General features: G+C 34.8%; 1 protein-coding gene across 2 annotated transcripts in view; it reads right to left on the minus strand.

The window, feature by feature from the left end:
• Positions 1-1,861: 1,861 nt before the first annotated feature.
• The window catches only part of LOC113043585 (SITS-binding protein), a 29,136-nt gene continuing 11,350 nt past the window's right edge, over positions 1,862-19,647 (minus strand). The window contains exons 3-10 of one of the 2 annotated variants that reach the window (XM_026203067.1): positions 16,529-16,736; positions 14,955-15,105; positions 8,642-8,836; positions 7,763-8,031; positions 6,782-6,918; positions 5,613-5,734; positions 2,890-3,069; positions 1,862-2,059 (exon numbers count right to left, since the gene is read on the minus strand). In XM_026203067.1, the coding sequence (XP_026058852.1) occupies positions 1,883-2,059; positions 2,890-3,069; positions 5,613-5,734; positions 6,782-6,918; positions 7,763-8,031; positions 8,642-8,836; positions 14,955-15,105; positions 16,529-16,736 (1,439 nt within the window). In that variant the 3' untranslated portion in view covers positions 1,862-1,882. Of the gene's footprint in view, positions 2,060-2,889; positions 3,070-5,612; positions 5,735-6,781; positions 6,919-7,762; positions 8,032-8,641; positions 8,837-14,954; positions 15,106-16,528; positions 16,737-19,647 lie in introns of those variants that run through there. The other variant, XM_026203068.1, reaches the window with a different exon arrangement.

The raw sequence follows: 19,647 nt of genomic DNA on the forward strand, positions 1-19,647 counted from the left end.
TAACTAGTAACTATTCTTCTGTTACTAGTAACACCTTTAAAGTTTTTACCATTGACTAGTGCTAATTCATTAGGTACTAGTAACCTTTTAAAGATACTAGTTTGTCTTCATTAGATACTAGGGCTGTGACGATATGCGATATGAAATCGAAATCGAAATCGCCATACGCAGGTCCACGAACCTGTATCGCGATGTGAGAAGGCAGAATCGCGACACACCCCTCCTAGAGTTATCCTTCCTGTCCAGATCCAATGCTACAACATTTTTTAATTACTATAAGTATTATTTGAAGTTAACATTATAAAATACGTTTGAAGGAGTCGATTAATGCGGATACGCGTTATGAGTCATTTTCTCCCGATAACCCCGAAAGGAACTTAAATTAAACTTTCAGTTTTAATCGTACAGATAAGAGCAATACATCAATCGAATCTGTAAAGGGTCTACTTTTTTTTGTTTACAGTTTTGTTTTTTTTGGATACAGACATAATAACAACAAAACTTTGTGCACTTATAAAATAAAGATAACAAACAAGGTGTGCTGTCTGCAACCTTTGTCTGCGCTGATCGTCATGTATAAACATGTCATTAAAATGAAGTGTAACTCCGTGAACCGTGAACCTAAAGAATAAGCACTAGAAGCTAAAGAATACGTATTAGTACGTATTACTAATGGAATAGATTCTAGCAGCTAAAAGCACTAGTAACATGGAACTAGACACTGATATGTTTTAGATTAAACTTAAAACAGCTTGCCATACATCACCTCTAGCAAATTATTATAAAATGCATCTGTATTTTGCCCAGACTCATTAAACCACAACTCTACAGGACAATTGTTGCCCTCGGGCTGTGAAATCTACATTTGTTATCCCAAAATATTTGTAATGGCAGAATTCAGCTTTATAACAATAAGTAACTAGATTTCATGGGACGAAATGTACAAATGCCAATACAGTCGTCAAAGTTTTTCTAATGTTAAGGCAATGAATGATCAAGTTTAGCCTGAATTGATATACTGTAAATACAAAACTCTAATTCTACCTTGAATAAATGTCCTATGAATTACTTAGGATCTAGAAATACCATATTGGTTAATCTGGTAAAAACAAATAATTATTAAAATCAGCATAATATCAAAATCTCTCAAAAACGACCATTATGAAATAACAGTTTATCCTTTGTTGTGTGTTGCATTTCAACTAAGACTGTACAGCTATGAAAATTTTGTTAAGCATTGGCTCATATTCAACTACTAATGATTGATCTTCACTATTCTTGTTTTGTAGACAAAAATAATTGTGCTATTCACTCTAAAAGCCCTCAGTTTCAGTCTACTCTATCAGTAAGTGCTTCTCTCACAGTTCATGATGAAAAATATACTTGAGGTACAGGTAAAATATTACAAAACTACAGCAAATATACAGCAAAGTTCAAGTAAAAACCCCGCTGAAATGAGATGAGTGATGCTTAGCGTATTTTCATCTCCATCCATTTAGCGCATTCGTTTTTCCTTGTAAAGTCTTTCTCAATTTTGCAATTTTTGTGATTTTGCAATTGTTTGGTCTTCATAAAATTCCATTGATTGTTCTTAAGCAAAGAATTTGATCTCTAGCTCTATATCATGATAACAATTTAAGAGGCTGTAAGAATCTATCAAATGTAAACTGCATTCTGAAAAAAAATAAACAAAAGTAGTGGAGAAAACAAGAGGGATCTAAGAATCATGAGAAAATATAAACCACTTTGATTTTTAAAGTGCAAATTATCTTCCTACTAATCTCAAGGTTCCTTGAGACTCAGATATGGTCTTTATGGAAAGTGCAATTTGAGATCAGCACAAGTGAAAATTTCAAAAATAGAAAAAAGTGGTAAATAGGCCTCATGATCTCCATTGTACAAAAACCGCCACGTCACCAAGGCCGACCGGGTAACTTTCCAGAAACGTCCCTCCATCAAACACTTGAGCATTGTTAGTGTTCTGCCACTGAAAGTCACTCTCCGGGAGGTATATGTCTCTTTGTAAAGCTCCTTTCTCAGTTACCGGCGCAACAAGGACCTACAAAAGCAGAAGAAAAAAACTTCAAACTACAACAATAACAAAAACAACGCTACAATAGTGGAGATTCCAAAAACAACAGACACCTACATTGACAAGTGCTTGTGCGAAGGAGGTTATGAGAGAGCTGCAATGCTAGGTTAGAAGAGTACAAAGAATAATTTTCGCTCATAACTTCTTAAGTTTTCTAGAGTACACGTGTTGACTGCCTGCACTTGTGCAATCAAGTTGAAGTATACTATGAAAGGCTTCATGTCAACTGTATGTATACGCCAGGGTTGCCAGGTCTTTGTAACAAAACCAGATCCGTGTTCCAGGGGAAATTAGCTATCAAAATAAAAATGAATTATCCTTTGGCCTTTAGATGCTAGGTGGTGTTATGGTGTCATTTTAGTTGCAAAGTAGCTTACCGTACACACAATAGCATAAGAAACAAACAGCCTGAGAGAGATTTCAAATCATTGACCCACATTGCTATAGTGAGTGAATGGTTGTGGGAATGTCCTCATTACAAGCACATAGTTTGCGGGAAAAAGTAAAACTGCGTGCACTGAAATTCTGGCTTTGAAAACCCTTCATTAACTAACATCTCGTCAGAACTTTAAATGTTGAAATCAACACTGAAAACATATAATCTACTGATTTCAGGTTAGGCCTGGAGGTTTGGGCTCTATTGTTCCAAAACTAACAAATGATTCAGGAATATGTCCTACTTGGTAAAATCACAGTCACCATGTCTTCGAGTAGGGCGCTTAAGCTCAGGTCACTCCTAAATGGGCCAATTAGTAAAATATTGACTTGCATATTTCAACGTTCTATAAGCAGCTTACCTCATTTCCAATGAGGAACTCGTCATCAATAGTAAACGTGATCGGGTCATTTGGACTGATCCACCACAGTGGCCTATAGATGGGGTTTCCAGTATCTTGCCATTCCTCTGCGTATTTCAGTATCAAAGGAATGACAAAGTCATGGTGCTTGGCTATGTAGAATCTGGTGAGGTTTAGGACCTAGGAAGAAGGTGAAACTGTCAGTGAACAATTGATAAAACATATATGAAAAAGGATATGGGTTTTTGTTCAACACCGTTCTCATCTAGTTCTGCTGTGGTTCGTTTCTAACATTCCTTGAGAGGTCATATCCTTCAGTTAACATCCTAGCCAGCCTCTGGTGACGGAAACAAAGCAAAACCACGTTCATAAAAAATGTATTCTTTAGATGAAAAAAAAAAGTTTCATGAGATGAATTTTGAATAACTGCCTGAGTTCGGCCTAATTTTGAATGGAGAAAACAGGCCTGCGGCTTCCATTCCCTTTTCCCTCCTATTTAGACCCAACATAGTCATTGGATCTCTAATGGGTGTTGGGTAATCACACAAAAGCTATAACATGCACGCACACACACACACACACACACAAAGCCTGCAGAAGGCAATAATCCAAAGAGAATGGAAAATAACAGCAAGTAAAGCCTTTCAGTATGATCAACACATTTATTATTAATACTAATGAACTATGATTTAAGAGGGTTAAGACTGTCCAGATGATATCCATGAGCCAAGATCAAAACCAACAAAAGTTCCAATACCATTTTCTCACTGTTCAAATACGACGTGCTAGAGATTAAAGGGATAATTCACCCAAAATTCTGTCTTCATTTATTCACCGTGGTGTCGTTCCAAATCCATCAGACTTTTTTCCTCAGAACACAAAATGAGAACGTTATGACTTTTTTCCATGCAGAGTCAGTCTGATTCGAGAACGAATCATTTAGATGATTTTTTGGACCTGAACAACTGATTCAGTTGAAAGATATGACTCAAAAGAATGATTATTTCTTTTATCAGGCAACACTACTTCCCTCATGAACATTCCATAGGCAGTCGGAGAGATGTCAAAATTATTATTTTTCTTTTTTTTAGAATAACAACGGATATTTCAGTTGTACAGATTACTTTTAGAATATATGTTGTTGTGGTTTTTTAGTCAGCCTTCTTAAATTTTTCCCACTTTGGCCGCGGACACACTGCAGCTAAGTTTGTTGGTCTTTCACATTACAGTTCTAAATTCTAGCTGTTAATGATTTTTAAACATGTATCTTAAACATGTTTAAACATGAGTCTTTTCTGTATGTGCAGTGTTAGAAATCACAGGGTGTCTCAGACTCCTTAGTGTTGCCAGATCTTGCTAACGAACAAACAGATAAGAACAAATCCCACAATAAACTCAAATCCAAACACGTTAACTTGGAAACAAGCCACATATGAAGATATTGTGATCACCCAGGAGAAACAAAAAGTGCATTATTTATATAATATTAGTATATTTTTAGTATATTAAGTAGAAAATGAGTGTGTAAAAATAGGGCACTTTAAGTACATTTTGGAAGTGCGTTTTTTTTCTCTCCTGGGCTGCAACTGCCTATTTTATTAACTCCATAAAATGGATTGCTTTATTTGACGAGCTTAAACAACAAGCACAAAGATGCTTAAAACGCATAATTTATATGAATTTAACATGGCAACCCTTCAAGAGCACACACTGCAAAATAGCCTTCCAAACATTAAAAAAAAAAAACTGATGGCTCTGTAGGCGGTGGCTAAGTTAAAGTTAAAATCATCAAATTTAATGAGTCTTTGGTTACTGTAATATAATTTTAGTTAAACAACTACAGATACGTAGTTTCGAGAGTTGTGTTCCATACACACACAAAACTGTAATTCAGGGGATCCACTCCTACATTTAAGTGAGGCTGTCGCACCTGAATCTTTACAGTTTGCACATGGCCTTTGTATTCAACCGAAGAGGGTGAGGTTCCCTCTACTTCTTGCTATTTGGCCATTTCTACCAATGAAATCCATTGAAAGATCTCCTACCAGGGATTAAAAAGCACACACACACACACACACACACACAAACAAACATGACAACTACTTATTCTAGTCTGTAAAGTCAAATCACTAATGAAACCTGTAATTGTCTCTGGAAATATTATTTTCCTCTTATCCAGTGATTCATTATCATTCCTGGTGCAGCGGTTCTCATTGCAGTTGAGATCGAGAGTCATAAATTTGAAAGAGACGCTAATGCAGACCAGATGGACCCTTAACCACAGGTGATGTTGGGGAAAGGCCAAGCAACTACACTATGAAATGCAAGAAAAACGGCCACCTGGAGGATGCGCTGTGCCGGTCCTAAACTCAAACCCTGCTCTTAGGGCTCAAACATATCACTGCTTGGGACTCAATATTCCGCTGTGTATTTAGGTTGTACTTTGAGGAGAACATTCTCATGGTACACCATGGAGTGAATGAGTATTATGTTTCCAATGTTATGTTAGGAGTGTAAAAGAGAACGTCTTTAATTATGAGGCATTTAACTCTTCTTATGGTCAACATATTGCGCCCAGTTTTGCTTCCTGATAACTCAGTCTTTCTTATTGTATGACCCACTTGGCTCCATCTTATTTCCTATTTTCTGACTTCAACGAGAAAGGAACTGAAGTGAAAACTAAAACCCGGATGGGGCCGAGGACCCGCCCTTGTGGCACTCACCCATTCCTTCTCAAAGACCCATGGAGGTGTCTGAAAGCTGATGACAGGAAGAAAAGCTGCGATTGCCAGCCAGCGAACGAAAAGCTCGTCATCGGCAACCAGTTCGGCAGAGAGAGAGCCTCCTGCAATTGACAGTCCCACAAATGCATTCACATGTCAAGAAATTTCCCAATTGGACAATAACGATTTTCTAGCATTGTGATATTATTCTTATTAGAAATTGGAAGCAAAATGTGCTTAACCCTATAAAGCCTACTGTAACATATTTGATACACATATTTCTAAGGCATCTAAATTATAAACGTGATCAAATCTTGCTGAAAAAACTGTTGTACACAATCTACTACATGCCTTTTGTTGTCTGATTGATAGTTTATACTTTTTTTTAAGTAAATTGCTTTTTCATGTAATTGAAAATACTGTCATCCCTCTTCAGATCATGGTATATGGTAATCAGTATTTACTGATTTTTATAAAGTTAATGTAAGAATAACTTTTATATTTTTAGTAATATTTCAAGATGAACACTTACTGGACTGAATAAACATAGTTTTTTATATAAAGATCTCATTGATTTATATCACTAAGCTATCTGAATTTAACCTTATGTTTTGGCCATATATCAGCATCTTCACCAAATTGTGTATTTTTGCTCAGTTTGGGCCTCTGAATAAATATGAGCTTCATATTTTGTCTTTCATGCTATCATGAAATGATCAAATATCATGAATTATCAAATATGACACACATACTGTATGTAAACTGTTTTTTTTTTTTGGCTAAAGGATCCATAGACTGTTCAGTTTCAGGTATCAACTGTATCAACTGTATTTTTTTGTAAAATTTTTGTAAAAAGTCTATATATTTAATAAATAAGGAAAATAAGGAAAATGTGCTTAACTGTCAGAGTAACAATGCAACAAAGTAACAAATCTAATAGAGTCCTAACAGGCATAACAGCCCCCTGACCCCCCCCCCCCCCCCCCCCACCTGGGAATATTCTGGACATATTTTATGAGATTTATTCGCATCATAATGTGTACTGTACAACTGTGTGCCAGTGGTCTTTTGTTTTTGTAAAGGATTAAAGAAGACAGTTGATTAAATTTTATTGTTTTTATCTATGGTATGAATTTTTGTTTGATTATGCATGTGTGGGCAGGTATTACCTACTGCATCAGGAATGAAGAAATTATATCCCAGAAGACTGTGATGCAGCAGGGATGGAATGATGCCCTTCAGGCCAGAGTAACTCCAGTCTGACTGCAGCGCACTCATACGGATGAAGAGCGCTTTGTGTCTGGACCTGTGCGGACAAAATCAGCCAGGTCAAAAACAATTTCAATCACCCACAACACAATTCCAATTTGTTTCCAAATCCAATATATAAATGCGACATTTTGAACAAAAAGCTGAGAAAATTGTATCTATGTCTGGACTGGACTCAGATCAACGATCAAAACATAGATGGAGTGGATGACTTCCATCAACAATCCCAAAACGTCACAATTCTAAACCACTTCCTGGGGTCTACTTTTTTTATTTATACGCTGTTTAAATCTTAAGGACCACGTTATTTTACATATGCATCTGTTTTTTATGAGTAATCAATTGTTTCTGCGTCTTCTTCACCGTGTTTTGATCCAGATGTTCAGTACTCATCAGAAGCTGTGTAATAGCATCTCCTACCATGCAACAGTGAAAACACGGAAAGATGGAAAATTCTGTCAATGGCGGGGAAAGTGTTAAATAGATTTTAAATCACAGAGACTTTTCCAAGTCTGATCTGTGGTTTGGATCAGACTTGGAAAAAAAAAAAATCAGATTTGGTGTATTTTTTTGGAGGTTCAGACAAAAGATTTTTGTCGGACATTGGCTAAGATTTTGGTTTTTGGTTCCCTGTCTGAACAAAGTCTGTTAATTGTTCCCAAAGTTGTATGTTGGTCATGATTGCCAAATGAGGTAAATTCTTGAATTGTCATCTTCAGTGGATCCTTGAACAACATTCCCCTCAAACAAACTCAACCAAACGACCTTAAAATCCCAATCCCAGCCCTGACTCTAACCTAAAACCTCACAAGGATGTTGGTCCATGTGCTATCTGGCAAAGTAACAGTAATTGATTGGGATTATTTAAAACATTCAACCACCTTGTTCCTGAGGTCACAATGGTATTTTCCCCTATCCTTTCTGCCAGGTCAGCCAAACGTCTGATGTATTCATCCCCAACCCATGCCAGAGGGGGGCGCAGGGCCTGTTCCTCGAAAGGGTTCCCCTCACCGCCTTCCAGGATGACATACTCCATGCCCAAATGGCTATGTAAACTGTCCACTTTGTCCACAAACCAATTCGTGGCTTTTGGGTTGCTGATGTTGAGCTTCACACTGTATTTTCCTTTCCACTGAGTCAACAGAGGCACCTTAAGAAAGAGAAATCATGTAAAAATTAAAAGTCAACAATAATAATGCATTGATAAGCATATGGGTCAAGAACAAACAGAGTATCAATGAAAAAGACAGGAAAAATCTTTAGCTCAAAACGTGAAAACTCTTGGTTTCAGATGGCTCTGAAGAAACTTTTATACAATTTTCAGGAAAAGTTTAGATAAATGTAACAACAATACTTTCCTTACACATTTAATTCCTATAAAAGAACACATCTGTCATATTTAGAATTTTACCATGAGTTAATATAAATAATAATATAAATAATCTAAATTCAAGTCAAAGTTTGTGGGGAGTTGTGCCACATTATATATAACCATATAAAAGAATTTAATAATACTAAAAATGTCATTCTTCAAGGAGTACCCCCCTCTTATTCTAATATAAGGACAGTTTTTTTTTTTTTTTGGTGATATAAAATCTAATAAAACCTAAAATGTAAATGTTCCCTTTAAGTTGAAGTACTAAAAATCTAAAATGATGGAAATTAAAAGTAATAAATACAATTATTTAAAACTCTACAAGAGATTTAAACAGAAAAATAGAACTTTAAAATGAAAAAGACAAGCGATGGGTCAGTCTTACTGCTCGACCCTGTGGTCCTGAGGGCAGACTCAGCCAGAAGTCTTCAATGCCTTCCTGAATGGAGGTCTGAAACTGCTGCGACTCCACACTCAGGTACGGGGACAGGGTGATGGAAATGTTCAGAAGCTTTACAAAAGGGAGGTCCCTCGTCTGTCTCTTAGACGTCCTTTTCTTGCTATTGAGGTAGCTGTGGTCCTAGAAAGACAAAAAAAAAGAATTGGCAAATAAACAGTTTGTTTGTTTGTCTAATGGCACCGGTTTAAAAAGTCATACATTTGGATGCAGAAATTATAGATTTATAGCTTGTGAGATATTTCTGACATACACAGGAAAATAAAAACTTGATGTTTTAAAAATGTAAAAAAGAAATCATTGGTATAACCTAATTTAGTCTAATTGAGTCAAATAAAATACTATTTTGGACGTAACATACACAACATATTCTTTAGGTCAAGGGGTTTTCAAACTTTTGATACCAATGGCAGCCAGGTCTTCAATTTGAAGAAAGAAAAACACGGTAGTTCCCAATCAATTAATATTGCATGTGTATTATTGCTTATGATCTACTGTTGATGAATTATGGTCATGTTTACTTAATTGTATATCGTAATTAAATATGTTATAGGTTATTGTGTGAGTGCAAATATTATGTCCTTCACATTTTTAAATGCGCAGCTGGAAGTAGTAAAGCATATTTCAAAATCAGAGTCCTGTTGTAATTTGGTATGGTTAATAATTCTGCATTATGCATACAAATAATTTTTTTCTTTACTATTGGTTTTTTGGTTACATGAAAAACTGTAAAATCTTGTTTTGGCCGTCTCATCACTGGAAGAAAAGATTCAAAAAGAAGTAGTTCACCCAACAATGAAATATTGGATTATATTGTACTCACCCTCAGGCCGTATAGATGAGATATTTTTAGAAATTGTGCACCTTTTGCTCCTCTGCAGTGAATGGGTGCCGTCAGAATTAATTACAATAAATGTAATGGGTCTCATTCATGAAACACGAGCAGAACGAATTTTTGTGTAAATCGCGTGTAAAGTGGTTTTGGCGTAAATTTTCGGATTCATTAAAACGTTCGTATTTTCCAAATGTTAGTTGGTACGAAAGAAATCTACACCTGCTCCCAGCCACGCGTAAATAGTGCGTTTAACGTCTGAACGTTTTGCTCATTAATACGGCTGCATTTTAATTCACCTTAATCGGGTACATATTTACACAGCATTTTGAAAAAAATATTATATATATTTATTACATACGGTTTTTCTTTTAACTTTTATTATCAGAGCCAGTAATAGGATCTGTAATATGCTGCCAAACTTCCTTTTTTAGGACCTGATACGCCACTAGTACGCTTGAAAATAAAATGTGGCGTTTTGAATGAACTTCTGATAATAAAACTTCAATTTCTGCAGCTGAGAAATGTTTCCTTTTCAGTCGCTTTTGAGAAGACATGTTGAAATCCTTCGTTTGGTGTCATAATATGATGCTCATATATAGTTGTCAGTCAGATTAAATAGGCGGGATTTATGGTAATTGAGAGTGAGCGTGCACGCGTGTCCCATTTACGACTGATTGGAATTCATTAACACACACACACACATTTCACTATCACATCTGACGTTTACGAAGTTTTTGTGACTCAGGAGAAGAGTTTTCGGGAAGTTCTCTTTACGCGCAAATCACTCAGATATTTACTCGTATATTTACGAATATTTCATGAAAGAGACCCAATATTAAGATGTTTCAACTTTAAACCATCACTTCCGACCAAAATACAAGGCCAATCTATAATAACTCTTCTTCCGTTTTGGACTGTTTTTGCTTGAAAAAGGCACTTGATTTGTGCATATTTCTCTCCTGATTCGGTCAAGATGATTTTTCCACTGGAGAAAGCAATGTTATGTATGGAGGAGTCATATTTTAGCTTAAAGCAATGGTTTGAAGTGGAACACGTCTTAATTATAGACTTGTTTTGGACTGGAGTGGTGTGGATTACTTTTAGATTACTGGGATGTTTTTATCAACTGCTTGGACTCCCATTCTGACGGCACCCATTCACTGCAGAGGATCTGTTGAACAAATTTCAGTTTTATGGGTGAACTATTTCTTTAACACACTCATAATGTCTCACCGTTTGAACACACACAGTTTGTAGTCTGCTTTTGTAGGCAGTCGGATATTACAGACAATGGCAGCCATCAACGTCAACGTCTCAGAATTCTAATTTTGTTGATTATTTTAACAGTATGGAAAATATTATTGTTTTACCATCACTGAAAATAATACCTCAGCCCCTATTAATGTTTTTACCATGACAGTTGCTAACAGAGCCACGGCGTCTGAAAAAATATAACAATAATGTCATTTATATTAATCATATTGTACAGGCATGCTGAACGCTGTGCTTATGAGGAATCTGTGCAATAAATAGCGAATACTGGCAAATGTGTTTATAACCAAATTCATTCCAAGTCAAGCTGTTGGTTCTGCTTATGACTGTGTTATTTCAAGCTAAAATGGAAACTAGTAAAGAAAAGAAAAAAAAACGGCATTGGGATTGTTTCCCAATTGCAGTTTCGTATAACTGTCACACAAGGGAAGGTTTTCCACTTCAATTTAGTGGTATTTGACTTTTATTCCGGTTGGGATATGGGAACGTGTGGTGCATGTATCAGATAGCACACATAATTCTGCTTCATGGTGGGTGATCTGATATTTTGTTATGAAGTCCCCAGTTTTTTGTTATTTTATGGCATAATCAAACTTTTTATTTAAGACTATAACCTAATGTTCAATACATAGAGCTATTGCAATATAGCAAAATGTAAGTGTAATGGAAGGGAAAATGTGTTGTATGGAAAACGATAAAAAAATAATAATAATTCAAAAGAGTAAAATCAAAGTCATGAGTTATTGGAATAGGAGGGCTGTAGTCAGCATTACATTGACGTTAATGTTCTGATAAGCCTTTTAAGTATTTTAGACAAAGAGAACATTCTTTTCTTGGAAGAAGGTTAGCTTTTTTTTTCTCTTTCACCTGCCTCTGATCTTTCCAGAGGAATTCAGCTGTGAAACGAACTGCTCACTGTAATTTATACTGCATTTATATTAATCAAGCATGCATGCCCAAGAACAAAGCCCTGATTAGACAAAAAATGTAAACCAGCCTTTGTGTCATAAAACATAATGAGTTCATTTAAACAATAAATCAAGACCATCCAAAATGTAAAATTCTAAGTTATGCACAGATATATATATATATATATATATATATATATATATATATATATATATATATATATATATATATATATATATATATATATATATATATATAATTTTTATTTTGTATTTTTTTGCTGGCTGATACAGATATCTTTTTTTTCTAGATCTATAAATTTTGTATCTTAATAGCATTTATGAATGTAAATGTATTTTGGGGGGATGGAGTAAGTAATATCAGGGTGATAACTGTCCTAATATCATAATAACCTATACTAATTTAAGAATTATTAATATTAATAATGATATATTACATTAATAATGATTCTTTCTTAGAAAAACGAATTATATTAAGGAATTAATAATTTATTTTATTTTATATTTTTATTTTATTTTATAGGATAACATGTTATTACTTTTTTATTTCATAGTCACACTGCATGACAGCTTTAGACCCATTAAAATTATTATAAAAAGACAGATTCAAGTTTTTCAAAACCATGTGAAACCATACAAACATAAATGTGACACTCCGATAAATGCCTTTAGCGTGATATCAGTAAGTCTCAAGTTGTAAAATGTCATGTGGTGCGACAAAAAAACAAGTCATATTTATGAATTAATACATTATATTTGTAAAATAAATAAATAAATTAAGTATATTTTAACACATTCTTGAAAATAAAGATATATTCACCGTGCAAGGAAAATGTTTTTGTTTACACCACATGACATTTTAAGACTCATTAAAATGATACTTTTGTTGAAAGTGGTACAAAAGCATTAGCAACCAGCATTAGCACTCTTTATTTGTCACTGACCCAACTATATAATTGATATTACCCATTAGCATTAGCAAGTGTTCTAATAAAACATATACTTTGAATGCACTATAAACCTTAGATAAAAGCATTGAGAAATGCATAAAAAGTGGTAAAAAGACAAAGCTAACATAACACAGATGGCCCACACTAGTACAACATATCAGTCTTCTTAACACAGCAAGTATCAGCTTATTGTAAACCAGTTCACTGTTGGCATTTCAGTGAACCAGAGATGTGTGTCTTTCTCTCAGGGGATCAGATCCTGACCTCTCCTCTTAGAAAAATGAAGCCTTTCATGTCCACTGAGCAGCTCGGACTTGTTTTGTTCCCTCAGAATGAACTTAACAGGCCAGCTGGTGGCTTTTAACGTGAGACGTTTCTGCTTGAACACAATGTTCCCGAGGTAACTCTGCCTGTTATGTACCTCTGAATCGAATTCTGCCAGACCCTGGCCTGTGTTTGTGATTATAACGAGTCCTTCAGAAACCTCACCATCAACCGCATGAAAATTAACAGTGAGGTCTCTTATTTATGCACCACTAGTGGTCAGTAGTTTGTTTGGAAAGTCATACAGGTTTGGTACAAAACAGTTACTGACGACTGAAACAGTTCTTGGGTGAACTGTCCGTTTAAACTGGGTTTTCCACCAAGTGCATGGATCAAAATAGTTTGGCGAATTAAGTTTTATAATTCGGTTGAAGGCTAATAACCGTTAACAATTTGATTAATTAAAAGTCTTTCTGGTACAAAATGTTCCATATGCACAGTGCTTAATGCCTAAGAAGGATCAGATTTGAATATACTTATATAATTACTCATGGCTGTGCACATTAGCTGACACTGAAGCTGCTTGAACGCTTGAAAGTTTTGATTAATTTAGATTTACTTTTATGTTTGAACTACAACTTAAAGAGTTAGAAATGTTGGACTGGCAGCTAGCATGAAAACTATGTAATATTATCAACACACACACACACACACACACACATACATATATATATATATATATATATATATATATATATATGTGTGTGTGTGTGTGTGTGTGTGTGTGTTTGTGTTTTATATATATATATATATATATATATATATATATATATATATATTTATTTATTTTTTTGGTATAATTTCTTTTTTACAATATTTTTGGAAAGAGAAGCACAGGGTTGACTTAAACTAAAACCAAAAAAAAGAACAAAAAAAATTAAAAAAAAAAAAAAAAAAAAAAAAAAAATATATATATATATATATATATATATATATATATATATATATATATATATATATATATATATGATATATGAATATTTAGACTCATTTGATATATGTATATATATAAAATATATATATTTATATATTTGATATATGACTATAGTATTTTTTTTTATTATTTTTTTGTTTCTTTAGTAATATTAGTGCTTGAGCTTGATGAGAAATGTTGCTTTGTCGACTATAAACTATTTTTTTTATTTTTTTCCTTCAACATTTATTTCATTTTTAATCAACGAACGTGTTTTTTGAATGGATATAGTTAACCATAATAACTGATAAATAATAATAATAATGATGAATAACTGATTTGTTGCACTTATTTGTACGGAACCGTACATAAATATAAACAGAAACCATAAAAAAATCAATTGATAGATGAGAACTTTCAACATGTATGTGCAGAAGAAGCTGTCCAGTTGGCTCTGTGGGCTGTGTGTGAGCCGGTGGGGTGTTGAGGCGGAAAATGAAGGCCTGAAGGCCCGGAGCTACAACAGGTGCAGAGGCCGAGCCGCTGACGGCTGGAGATTAAACAGCACGCTGAAGGTCAGAGACGGGGAATACACTGCAGATCACCACAGCCGCTCTGACACTGAATGACTTCAGCTTTCTCACAACCTATTTATTACCTGGGCTTCAATCTTAATTGTTTTTATTATGATTTATAAAACAACAAGCTACTTGATTTGATGCTTTTATATTATTGTGTTTTTATTTTATTATTATTAATGAAGAAATGTTGCTGAAAAGTCAGCTTTGCATCGCAGGAGTAAATACATTTGATAATATATTCAATTTGAAATTGCGATAATATTTTACAATCCTTATTTGTGTATTTGTGTTTAAATAAATGCAGCCTTGATGAGCATAAAAAGACTTGTTTTAAAAACACATTTATCTAGGATGAATCCCCAGTTGATATACAGAAGAGTCGGGCGTTATTGTGTAGCAGGAAGCCGGCAGAGGGTGATTTAGAGCGCGTGACCCACCATGTTTGCGAGGAGAGCAGTGGAATGTTCGTCGAGGCTGATGACCCCCTCCCCGAGGTGATGCCGTTTCAGCCGGTTTGAGAAGGTCCTCAGCTCTCGCTCTAGCTTGGCCCCCGAGTCCACGTTCGCTAGAAGCTTCCAGAAAGGCAGCCTTCAGAGAAATATTGCATTTGTTAGAGTCTTCAAACTCATTTAAAATCATTAACAAAATAAAAAATATATATATAAATAATACTGAATTTATTGTATCTTAGCTTGGTGCCAGGATATTTCAAATCTTCATTTAGAATTTTATTAAGTACCAAAATAACTAAAACTAAATAATCTAAAACTAAAAACGGTAACACTTTTTTTCAAGGTGTCCTTGTTACATGGTACATGTACTTTTCTAATAAAAAATAAATCATGCATAATTACATGCGAGTTACCCTAAACCAAACCTAAACCATAACCATGCTGTAAGTTACAGTGTAATTATACATTTAAGTACTGAGTATATTAATACTAAGTACTGAGTATAATTAGCTAAAATTAATCAGTACATAAATGTATAATTACACTGTAACAAATACACCTTAAAATAAAATGTAACCCTAAAAACGAATATATAGTAGTATACGTAATAACTATACAAACTATATGGATTAACAATGACAAAAAAAACAACAAAACAAAACAAACAAAAAACTAAAATTGTAATGAAAACAGAAAGTACAGTATAATTCAAATTATTAACAAAAACAAGGGTGCGTGGGTCAGTGATAATGACAATGCACCATGCAATAGTAAGAATTAATATATATATATATATATATATATATATATATATATATATATATATATATATATATATATATATATATATAGTATATATGTGTGTGTGTGTATGTGTGTGTGTGTGTGTTGCGTTAGACTTCCGTCGTAATTCTGTCGTAATCTATTATTACACGTCATTAAAATGTTTATATTTTAATTATAATAACACATTTAATTGCTGGTATTTTTGATCTCATTTTCATTTTTAATAATGAACCTACAGGACGAGCATATAGGCTTGTGCATTTGTTTATTTATGATGAGAACAGATGAACAAAGACTGTGCCTCACTTTTCATGTACAACACACCACAGTGACAGCGGAGGCCACTAAAACAACAAAATGTGCTTGGGTCGGTAAAAACAAAAAATCGATTTTAATTGATTCAATTTGTTATGAACCAATGTTGATTCTTAAATCTCAGATTTCAAATGCTGTCCATTTTATTGGGAAATTAAATTCAATAAATATCATTTTGGCACTCTGTAATGTGGCGTGATAGATCGCTGTAGACAAGCGAAGTGGCAGTGCACGTGAACTGATCTTCTCTTTCGCTGTATTACTAACTATTGGAGAAAGCGCAACGAGTTGTGCGACCCTCAATCACAGATTAATGATACTATAGGAATGAATAAGTGCCGTAAACTGAATCCCACCATTCGCAAAAACTCTGTGAATTCTCTTATAAAACTTGTGGTAAAATGCAAAGTTAAAGATAACAATGATTAATAACAATAAAAAAGGGCTTGTAAAGTTACCGTAAGACATCCATGTTTGGCAGCTCTCGTCTGGCTGTGGAGAGCTGCCGCATTGACTCCTGATGGACAGCTCGAATGTTGTGTCCGACACACACGGTGTACTGCAGCGGCATGCGCTCCATACTGGGCGGCGTCTGCAAACAGAACTGCTGTCTGCTCTCCATTCCTACATGAAGCGGGATGTTCGGGGCCACTAGAACTGACACACCTTTGAAAAAAAAACAAAAAAATTCCCAGATACATCAAGACTGACGTTTTTTGGCTTTTAGTCCATGTCAGCTAACTGTGAGGTCGTTTACATGCTAGTGTACATCTAAAAGTTGACAAAAACAACTTCTATTAGATACAGGGCCAAATTAGCGAAAGAGCACAACCCGATAAAAGCATAAATGGGAGTGGAAAGTTCTGCAGTTGATCTACCGACAATTAATTCATCAAATTAAGGGGACCGTTCACACAGAAATGTCAACCTCAGTCCCCTTCAATCCATCCTTGACTTTCTTCTGTCAGACAAATACAATTGTAGTTTTAAAAAATGTCTTGATTCTTCCAAGCGTAAAAAATGGCAGAATTTTTTTATGCTTTTATAAATGGTACAAATTTGTGTACCGTTACACCCCTAGTTAAAAATAATAATAATAATAATTCAGTATAATTACTCCAGTCTTCTGTGTCTTACGATCCTTCAGAAATCATTCTAATATTCTGATTTCCTTTTTATGGTTCTTTTATTAATAGAAAGTTCAAAAAAACAGATTTAAAATCAGATTTACTAACAGCTAGCGTCAGCGCAAATCCTCATTTGGCGTCAAAAAAAAACTACTGTCAGGTTAAAAATAATGCAGGTATTTTTGCAACTCACTTTACTAAATAAACATTTGTAGAAGTTTCCTATTCGATTGGTAAATTTATGAGAGGAGAGTATTTCAATAAATCGCAAGGTGATTTACTAAGATTTGCGCTTGTCAATTAATTTCTTAAAGTGCTCTAACGCTAATTTGCCCTGTTTAGCAAATCTGGTCCTAAATGTCTTTAATGTCACTTTTGATCAATTTAATGCAGCCTTGCTGAATAAGAGTATTACTTTTATTTAAATAGAAAAAAATATTTGAATGGTAGCGCATGTCTTCCTGTTACGAAATAACTGAAATCGGAAATAACATGGTGAACAGTTCAGTCAGTGATGCTGACCTGCAAGTCTTGGACACTGCTGAGCCGTCAGGTGATTTCAGATCACACGTTAACTCATGTAACTACATTCGTGACTCTGTGTGAATGGCAGACACAGCATGAACGAAACCAAATCCATCTTTCGGCCTGCCCCAGTAAAGCAGCCTCTACAGCCTGATGTACTGTATCATGAACATTCTAAAACTGGGATGTTTGGAACAGGAAACACTGGGATTTATTATTGAATCTTTATATTTTCAAAGCTCCTTGAGAAGGTGGGTGCTTCTGATGTCTTTCTGCACCTGAAAAGTTGAGATTATGTGAAGCAGATAATGGTGTGCGCAGATGTAGCTGCCCTCCCTGGAATTCCTCCTGCTTCTCGGATTTCACCACCATATCAATGTACCCCAGTGTAGACGTACACAGCACCGTCCGTCTGAATGCCCCTCACCTCACCCAAACTCACAGCATGACTTTAAAATGAGCTTTTAAAATGAAACAATATAACTTTGAAAATGTTTTCCAGCAATAAGCATTGCATTGTTTCAGAAGTTAGGTTATATATTTTTTTATTATTATTCAGATTTGATGTAGTTCAAAATAAATAGACTGATAATCAGTTTGATTTTGTAATTTGTACTGATATTCGCCTATTTTCAACTATCTTTAAAGGAGTCATATGATGCAATTATACGTTTTCCTTTCTCCTTGGTGTGTTACAAGCTGTTCGTGAATAGATGAGATCCCTAAAGTTGCAAAGACTAAATTCTCAAATCCAAAAGATATTCTTTATAAAAGTTAAGTCAACGTCACGATGTAGGAAGATTTGCATAATGCAGCCCAATTGTTCACGCAAAGAAATAAGGCGTAACTTTGATTCTCGCTGTATTATTTTTGCTGCAGCCATGCTGTGTGTTTTTCTTTGCGAAAGCAAAAATTCTTTGTTTGGCATCTCAAAAAAGGACACAACTAGAAATCAGTGATAAAGTTGTATTTACAACACTGTTCAAGAAAAGTTCAGTCCCAGGCTGTTCTGACTCACAGTCTGTAAGTACGTTTACATATTTAAACAGTGCTTTGAGCACTGTAGAGTTGCGCTGGTTGTTTGTCGTTTCTCTGATCACAAATGCAGACATGGTTTTATGTTTACGTGGCGTGATGCAACGTAATGCTTAAAAAGACAGTAAACAGTAAGTCATTATAATCAGTAATTATGTCCCCACTGGATGCAACAAATGCCTCGTTTGTAATGGGTTTTATTGTTTTTGACTTGTTGCGCCAGTGTTCTGACTGGGACACAGAATCACATTATGGCAAGGGGGGTAACTTTCCGTCACACGTTTGAGGCATTCAGCCAAACACAACGCACTGGATAGCTGGCCAATCAGAGCACACCTTGTTTTTCAGACTGATGAGCTTTGTAAAAAAACAACACATTTCAGGAAGGCGGGGCATAGAGGAGAAACAATTATGAGGAAAGCATGAGGAAAATAATGTTTTTTTTTAACCTTAACCGCTTAAACACATTTAATTAAAAATAATGTTCTTTTTAGCAACATTATATGACCCCTTTAAATTCAACGATAATTGGCACCATTTCGTGATTTTCTGTAGAAAAGCACCAACAATGATTACATTAAAGGGTTAGTTCACCCTTTAGTAGAAAATTAATCACCCACATGACATTCAAAACCCTCTTTGGAGCACAAATTAAGATATTTTTGATGAATTCCAAAGCTTTCAGACCCTGCATAGACAGCAATGCACCTGACACGTTAAAAACCCAGAAACTTAGCAAGGCCATCGTTAAAATAGTCCATGTGACAAAAGTGGTTTGACCATAATTTATGAAGCTACAAAGAAAACTAAAATAATTATTTTATTCAACTAATTCTTCTCTTCTGTGTCAGTCTTCAATATGCATTCATGAGAGTACCGCCATGCATGTG

This window comes from Carassius auratus, chromosome 25 (genome assembly GCF_003368295.1).
Source record: "Carassius auratus strain Wakin chromosome 25, ASM336829v1, whole genome shotgun sequence".
Classification (NCBI taxonomy): Eukaryota; Metazoa; Chordata; class Actinopteri; order Cypriniformes; family Cyprinidae; genus Carassius; species Carassius auratus.